Source organism: Clytia hemisphaerica, unplaced genomic scaffold, assembly GCF_902728285.1.
Source record: "Clytia hemisphaerica strain Z4C2 unplaced genomic scaffold, Clytia hemisphaerica genome assembly, whole genome shotgun sequence".
Lineage (NCBI taxonomy): Eukaryota > Metazoa > Cnidaria > Hydrozoa > Leptothecata > Clytiidae > Clytia > Clytia hemisphaerica.
The window spans coordinates 506,574-514,383 of record NW_027104420.1 but is presented as its reverse complement, the minus strand read 5'-3'; the positions used below and the strand labels follow the sequence as shown (position 1 = coordinate 514,383).

General features: G+C 33.3%; 1 protein-coding gene across 2 annotated transcripts; it reads left to right on the top strand.

The window, feature by feature from the left end:
- Nucleotides 1-320: 320 nt before the first annotated feature.
- LOC136820297 (pituitary homeobox 2-like) lies at nucleotides 321-6,339 on the top strand. Of its 2 annotated transcripts, none has more exons than XM_067076490.1 (3): nucleotides 321-742; nucleotides 4,482-4,675; nucleotides 5,714-6,339. In XM_067076490.1, the coding sequence occupies exons 1-3, from the start codon at nucleotides 442-444 to the stop codon at nucleotides 6,218-6,220; spliced, it is 1,002 nt and encodes a 333-aa protein (XP_066932591.1). In that variant the 5' UTR covers nucleotides 321-441; the 3' UTR covers nucleotides 6,221-6,339. The 2 variants fall into 2 exon arrangements, with proteins under 2 accessions (XP_066932591.1, XP_066932592.1); XM_067076491.1 differs by lacking the exon at nucleotides 321-742 and adding an exon at nucleotides 3,568-4,228.
- Nucleotides 6,340-7,810: the final 1,471 nt, after the last annotated feature.

Sequence of the window (7,810 nt, the reverse complement as noted above, 5' to 3'; positions counted from 1 at the left end):
AATGTGTATGTCTCCGACTGCGTTAGATCAACTTTGAAGAGCTCAAATTCTTTTATTGACCGTCTGCCCCATATATAAAAAGTATATGTTTGTTTCAAATTCGCCGAAAATTTGTTTGATTGACTGAATCGAAGTTTCTAGGTGATGACAAAGGGTAATTGAAAAAAAGAAATCAAAACAAAAAACAAAGCAAACATTAGAATTCATTTGTTCTCTTGTTTTTCTCATTGTTTATATGTGTGTACATGACTCCTCTCTTGACTTCTTGATAATTTTTTTTATTTTTGTTATATATACTTATATACAGAGTATTAGCAAATAAGGTGGATTTAATCTTTGACATTTCAACAGCCAATCCGCGACCTCTTCGAGAAAACTTTTGTTTTTGACGGACGGAGAGAGGATTTATAAAATATTTTTTTTTGAAATTAGATAATAGTTATGTCTTTTGGTCCTTCACCATCTATTATAATGATGCCTGAAAGACTTCAAGCGTTCAATATGATTTCTGGTAATTTAAGTGGTGGTAGCGGTGGTAGCGCCGGTGGACCGCAATACCCGCCACTGCATGGTGCTAATGTGCCACCCATCGGTGTGCCACCCTTGGTGGTTCCATCGGATGAAAATAATAATGGAGTTTTCAAAATGTGCGGCACAACAGCCGGTGGGTCCACACCAAGCATTACCAGCTCATTGCAGAATCTAAAGAAAATGGAAAATATACACCAACAAAATGAAATAGGTATTCATTCATATATTGTTAATCTTTTCGATAAGTTAATCTTTATATTATTTTTTGTTATCCCTCACACAAGAGATTTAAGCGTGAATTGTCTTGATTTATGGGATTTAAGGTAAGACCTTTAAGGTTAAATGTATTAACTTGTATGCTTGTATAAATAAGATTTCTATGATGTGTGAGAGGGAATACTTAGTCAGACTTATTGATGTTTGATTGAAGATTTTTTGGAGATTTCTATTTCAAATTTGTTTGTGATGAGATGCATTTAAGAGATTTTGCGAAATACTTCAGCACACAGGATTTAAATTTTGAATTTTTTTTGCGATGATTATAAATGGTGAAATTAATTCGCTTTGAAGATTTAGTTTTACGTTGACAATGGAATGGTTAGTTGGATGGTAAAGTTAAAATGGATTTTTAGAGTTTTTTGGAAGTTTTTCTTTTTGGAATTCTAAGAATAACTATTTCTCTACTTATCTAACAAAATAAAGGACAAATAATTGGATGACTTGAACGCCCTATTCAATTCTTTCAGTCCATCATCTTTGCTTTGGGTTTTTTCTTGTATTTTAAGTACATCGAAATATCATTTAATTATAAATTGCACTTTATTCTTTCAAATTCAAATTTGGTAATAATTAAGGCTACTAGAAATTTTTCAACTTGACTTAATTTGTTCTTTTTGACCAAAGTTTTTTGTAATTGAAGTTAAGTCATTTTAATCGAAAGAGAATCGGGATTTTAAAGAGTGTAAACGACACTGCATACAACCATTCCACCGAATTTTAACGGAAATATAAACTTCAATTTCCTGATTATTTTTATAATATGATATATTTTTGAATCCGCACACAAGTCTTTTCTGGAGTGAAACCATTTAGCCTCATATGATTTGTGTTTCGCGATTACTTTTTCCCTGTTGTTGATACTTAAGCATCAGTAACTTGATCACAACTTTTTACAACTTTTAAAAGTTTTTGTGTATAGTAAATGAACTCGTCTTTTAAATTGAAATTTAATATTTTTGGAAATGAATACCTTTGATAGCCTTCCGGCGTCATAATGAGAATGCCTGTGAGTGGAAAAACTTGATAAATGAGATGTGTTTGGAGGCAGTTGCTTAATGAGTAATGATGGACAAAGATGTATTGTTTTGCAATGGAAAGCGAAAAATTACTGACCACCCAAATTATAGTATAAGATCTTCTTCGTTTACAATCAAAGGTTTTTCTCGACCGTAGCCGTCAATTACCGCGTGGGCATTCTTTTGTCCCTTTTACCACCCTAAAACCGTCCCAGTTTTTTTTTTCGAACCTATAGACAATAGCAAAAAGGTGTAAAAAAGGATTGGATCGAGTTTAGCCTGACCGCGCGGCTATGGTCGAAAAGGTGTATTCATATCATCATTACCACTAAGGGTTTCATCTAAATCTGTTTCACTTTCTTCATACAAAGAATCACTCTCTTCGTTCGCCATCTTTCCTCCTCCCAACTAATGTTTTGATTTTTTCTGCATACTTTGCGAAAAAGCATTGACGCCTCTGATTGGCCGAAACTAATTAAAAGGCGGGACTGCGGGTTTTTTATACTCTGCCCAAAACATTTTCTGAATTTGGACCCAAATCTCACACCATACTGATCTTTCCGAATAATTGGCCAATCGGTCTGATCGTTCAAATGTCTAAATTGACCAATAAATTTAGCTTATGGTGGTAAATCAACTCGAAAATCGTTTACCGCGGCCGTCTTTGTTTTTGGTACATTTGCACCATACAAATGCATGATTCTGAATTTTTTTTCTCGCTGATTAAGTGTCAAAACTTGAAAATTTCTAATTTTGCAATGGGGTTAGGTTTAGATAGATGTCTTAGGTTTTGGTTTGTACTCCCAATGGGAAGTGAATTGTGAATACCTTTAAAAATTAAGGACGGATTTCGTACTTTTTTCCTAAGTGGTAGTCTAAACGGGGATTAAGATGGGAGGGTTTTTCCAGATCCTGCCCAATAATAGAGTTGTTTATGACATTTTTGTTGAAGATTACTCCGATACGGTTAACTGTGGCCGAAGACTAGATTTGAATAATCTATTTAGAATTTGAAGCGTGTGGTTTTCATCCAAAGGCTGAATTGGAAGCGTCATTTACCGAGAGATTAGTAGACTTTTGAATACTTGTTGGATTCTTAGCCTATATTTTAAGATTGAAGGCACACAAAAAGTAAACGGTAATCGATTGGCGCATAATACCTCAAAACTTGTTGAAAAACTGTGATTGTACAAATATAGTCAATGATTATTTGCGGCAATCCTCTATTCCATTAATCCTCTTTTAGAGGTAATATTGATCAATAAATAAACACAAATAAACACTGTTGTTTGCTCTAAACCGTGTTTTCAATATCATTGTTGTATTTTTGTTTTAAAAGTGAAGTATCGTTTTCGCATGTTTGAGACGTGTATACTCTAACTTTGATGACGTCATTTTTGTGTTTCAAAAATGATCCTTAAGTGCGTTATGGTGGGGATACACGGTTAAAGGTCCTTGGATAATTAGTGTCACGACAATTACCGTCAAACTTTTGCCGCGCGGTAAAATTTCGGACTTGTTTTTCCTTTGAACAGCAGACAATAAAAAGAAAAATCTTGACCTTAATCCAGTATTCATTTCTTGGAATATTGTTTATGAAGTACTATTCTTATTTCTATATTGACCAATTATAGCATGACTTCCAAGAAGGTCACCTATATACTATATACTGCCAAGCCTAAAGAAAGAGTCGGGCATTATAAAAATACCTTTTTTAAAAATAAGGGCAAATTGTGGAAATTATTTTGGATGTCCATTAAGATTTGTTTTTGTCACAAACTACAATCAAGATTTTATCTTACATTTTAATTTCCGTTCAGTAGTTGGCGACAAGTCAAGTATTATGACCCTGGTGTGATAATTCTCGCAAAAAAAAAGTTTGAAAGTTATCCCATTCAAGACCTCTGGATGGACAAAAGAAATTCCATAGTCAGAGTGTCAATAATAAGAGGACACAGAACAAAAGGAAATGTTACGAATTAGGCTCCTTATAAATTTCTGGTTTGTTGAAACTTTTTTCCATTTCAACATTAGCCATCTAATCCTAACTTCTAAGTGTATGTTAATCCATGGTTTTTTGTCCCCTGATTTACAATGTTATTCATGGATGATTTTTTGTAATTTGTGTGTTAAAATTTGATAGAGTTGTTATTAACTGATAGGATTATCCCAATTTTTGATGATTAGTCTGTCTCTGTAAAACGTCAGGGACTTTAACGGTTGCTACAGTAGTGTGCGTGGGACGTCTTAATTTGGTGGAACGTTTTGAGTTGCAAATTTAAAAAACCAGAATAAGCTTAGAAGATTTAAATTGAGAATTGTTTTGTGCGCAGATGTGTGCACAATTTTGATTGGTTATCTTTACTTACATATTTTCTCAAACGAGATGGTTGCTTATTTGGGTAATTCATATATAATTTCTTTGATACGGGACTATTATTAGGACATTATTTTTTAACCAAACTATCGATATTCTTATTTTGAATTTATCATGACAGATCAAGTCTTGCCTCAAGGAAACTGTAAAACTGAAAAAAAAATTATTCTCCTAAAAAATATTTGCCAAATTTTAAAATTTCCTACAAATATTAAATGGGAGTTATAGTTTTTAAGAGTATTATCTTTTCATATCATCTCAAAATTTGTTTCCTTCAGACAAACAAAAGAGCAATGATGTGGACGGTTCAGATTGCGGAAACATTGATCACCGGATACGACGCCAACGAACACATTTCACGGTCACACAGCTACAGAAACTGGAATCATTTTTCGCGCGCAATCGATATCCTGATATGGCGATGAGAGAAGATATCGCTCAATGGTGTTCACTAACTGAATCGAGAGTCAGAGTAAGTCGATTTTATCGATGTCAAGTCTTGACAGGATAGGTTATGTAGCTAGTTAATCAAAGTTAGATGCTTGTCCAGCGTTAAATAGAAGTTTGATGTTCGTCATAGACCGACGTTCATAATTCATAAAAGACCTTGAAATAGGTACTCATCTAACGGTATATAGGTGTTAGAATGTTATCGCACGTCACACGGACGGTAGATCAGATTAAAGGACACTTTCATCTCCACTAATAACCTTTACACGTCTTTTTTTTTTTAAGAAACTAGTTTTACCAAGCAGCCTCAATGTTACTTAAGAAATCGGCCTTTTGAGCCTTAAATGTTTCTTACATGTTTCTAACTTTTTGACATAATTAGTCTTGATTGGAAGGTTCTTATAAAAAACCGAATTAAAAAATGTTATTTTCTCATTCTCAGCCTCAGCATGTTTCTTAGATGTTTCTTAGTTTTTAGGCATTCTGAGCCTCATGTTTCTTAAAAGTGTGTTTCTTAAAAAAAAAAGACGTGTATAGCATTGAGTTGACTTTATATGCTATATTTATAGTGCAGTTGTTCTATATTAGAAACTTTTGACAGCAAGTAAAGTCAAAATTTGAACACCAAAATAGCTCAAACCAATATAACTGTTACTATTTGACATCTTAAAAACCACAAAATACTTTATGAGAAAAATAAACTTTTTGACTGAGACTAAACTCTGTTTGCTCCTTGATTTAGTATGAGTGATACTTCAACATTTTTCCTTCCGCTAATTTTGGTTTCATTCAACAGGTTATATAAGGTGGGATGGGAAAGGACGAATAAAAGTAGCCGTGAGATAAAACATTGAAGGTGAAAAAGGGCAAGTGCTTTCTCAAGACAGTCTAAACAACAGAGAAATTGCCTCAAAACACCTAAGACCATTTTTCCATCCTTTGACTCATAATAGTTCTACCAAATGTCAAGAACTGAAAGACTTTTTGGCGGTAGCACCATCCTTTTTGTATTGATGTGTAATTACTATTGTCAAATCTTTTTATCATTTTCCAATCTTAGATTTGGTTTAAAAATCGTCGTGCAAAATGGAGAAAGAAAGAACGTCACTTGGAACAGCGTCCCGATATGTTCCCCGATTTCAGTTCCCCTTATCGCTTAGAACCGCCCAGTATCTACGATCGTCGCGTTCCTATGCCTTCGTACACACCCACTTATCCAACACATACTCCGCCTTTGATTGGGGCGTCATCATCAAGATCTCCGCCCCTACCACACAATTATCAACAATCAAGTCACTCTTGGTATAATTCTCCTGATCACTCGGCCAATCATAATTTGTCGGGTCCAGGCCTCTCGCAACGACACAGTCCACCTTACAACCCGACTGGCGGACTCTATAATTATCAAGATCCGATTCGGAACAATTATTTATCGACTTGCCCACAACAAACTGTATCAACACCACAAATCGGGAATAGGGATAATGATTTAGTTTCCCCGATTTCACTATCACCTCGCACTCCAACGCACACATTTTCACCTCAAGGAGGTAATTTCCATATGTGAGATATAAAGATTCGGGAATTTTCAATTATTTAAACAAAAAACGAACTAAATTTAGAATTTTGACAATTTTTGATATATTTTTCAGATTTTTTTATTATATTAAACGTAAAAATTATATATTTTCCTGTATCATATGTAAATGTAATTATACTTAAATATTTTACTTGCATGTTACGCCAAAACAACATACACACCTCATATATGTTTATAGTTAGAAAATGATTGGCTTCGTGTTGTTAAGGAGGGGTTGGGTTGAAATACCAACCCTCTTAGGTATTGTCATCACTGTTTTTATGGAACAAATCAATCGAATGCAATTTCAAACAACATATGCGAAGTATAAGAAGAAGTTTATTAGTATGTGTTGCCTCTTTTGACCTCTTTTTTAACTTGACTCTTGACTTGTGAAAAATATTTGAGAAATTTTAAATTTTACAAAAAAAGCTTTCCAATTTAAACCCAAAGCAATGAACATCAGGCTAAATTAGATTAAGGTCTCGAAATGATTTTATATTTTTTTATTCTAATTATATATGTAAAATGACAACTGCTAATTATTTTAGTTAAACAAATATAAATTGCTACATTCAATTGGTTTTTTTCTCCAGTCTGCAAAATTGTCCTATTAAATTTACCTCACAGTTGCGGAAAGGATACCCAGGCTTTGATAATTTGTTCAATAATAAAGGGATATGATCTAAGGGTTCAATTCACCGTAGATTTTAAATCTTGGCGATAAGCAACTTAATAAGATACGATATATCCATGAGTTGAGAACCTTTGAGCAAATAATTTCCAGAGGACTGTACATTGAAAGTTCATTATCCTCAAAAGTGGGGTTAGTTTTTGTACTTTTACATGACTATGATATCGAATAGCCAAAACAGATACATCGGGCTCCTCCAGAAAAATTTGCATATATGGGGGGGGGGAGGATATAACATTTTTATAAAATTTACTCCGCGGACAATAGATCTAACCCCCCGAAGAAGCATCAGTTAATCACCCGGATATGCATAATTACCCCAGAGCAGTTTTGCCCCCAAACAAGGCAAATTTTGTAGACTTTTCACTACCCCCCGAACAATATATTCAATATATCCTCCATCCCCTTCTATGTACGAAGAAGAGTCAATTGGGATAAATAATTAACAGAATAATTAACGTAATACAAATAGAATGCAAAATTTACAAATAATTTCATGAATACAAAATTTCATTAATAATAAAATTAATTATCAAATGATTACAATTGACAATTTTTGAAAGTCGCATGAAAGTTACGATTATTTATTATTAGATAAAAAATAATCATAAAAAATAAAAGCAAATTAAGAACAAAGCCAAGCTCTGTATTGCTGAATTTTAAGTAGTCTAAAGGTTATTTATTATACAAAACCTAAAATATCTAAACTTTGCCCCAAATTCCTTCGGTATTTCGGAATTCTGAAATTGTTTCGGTATCGGAAATCCATGAATTTTTGCTTCGAAATTTCAGTATTATAAAGTTTTTATCCCCCTTTTTCGGAATTCATACATGAAAAATCAAATTTGATATAAAATTAGTCAAAACGAGGAAAAATACCCAAA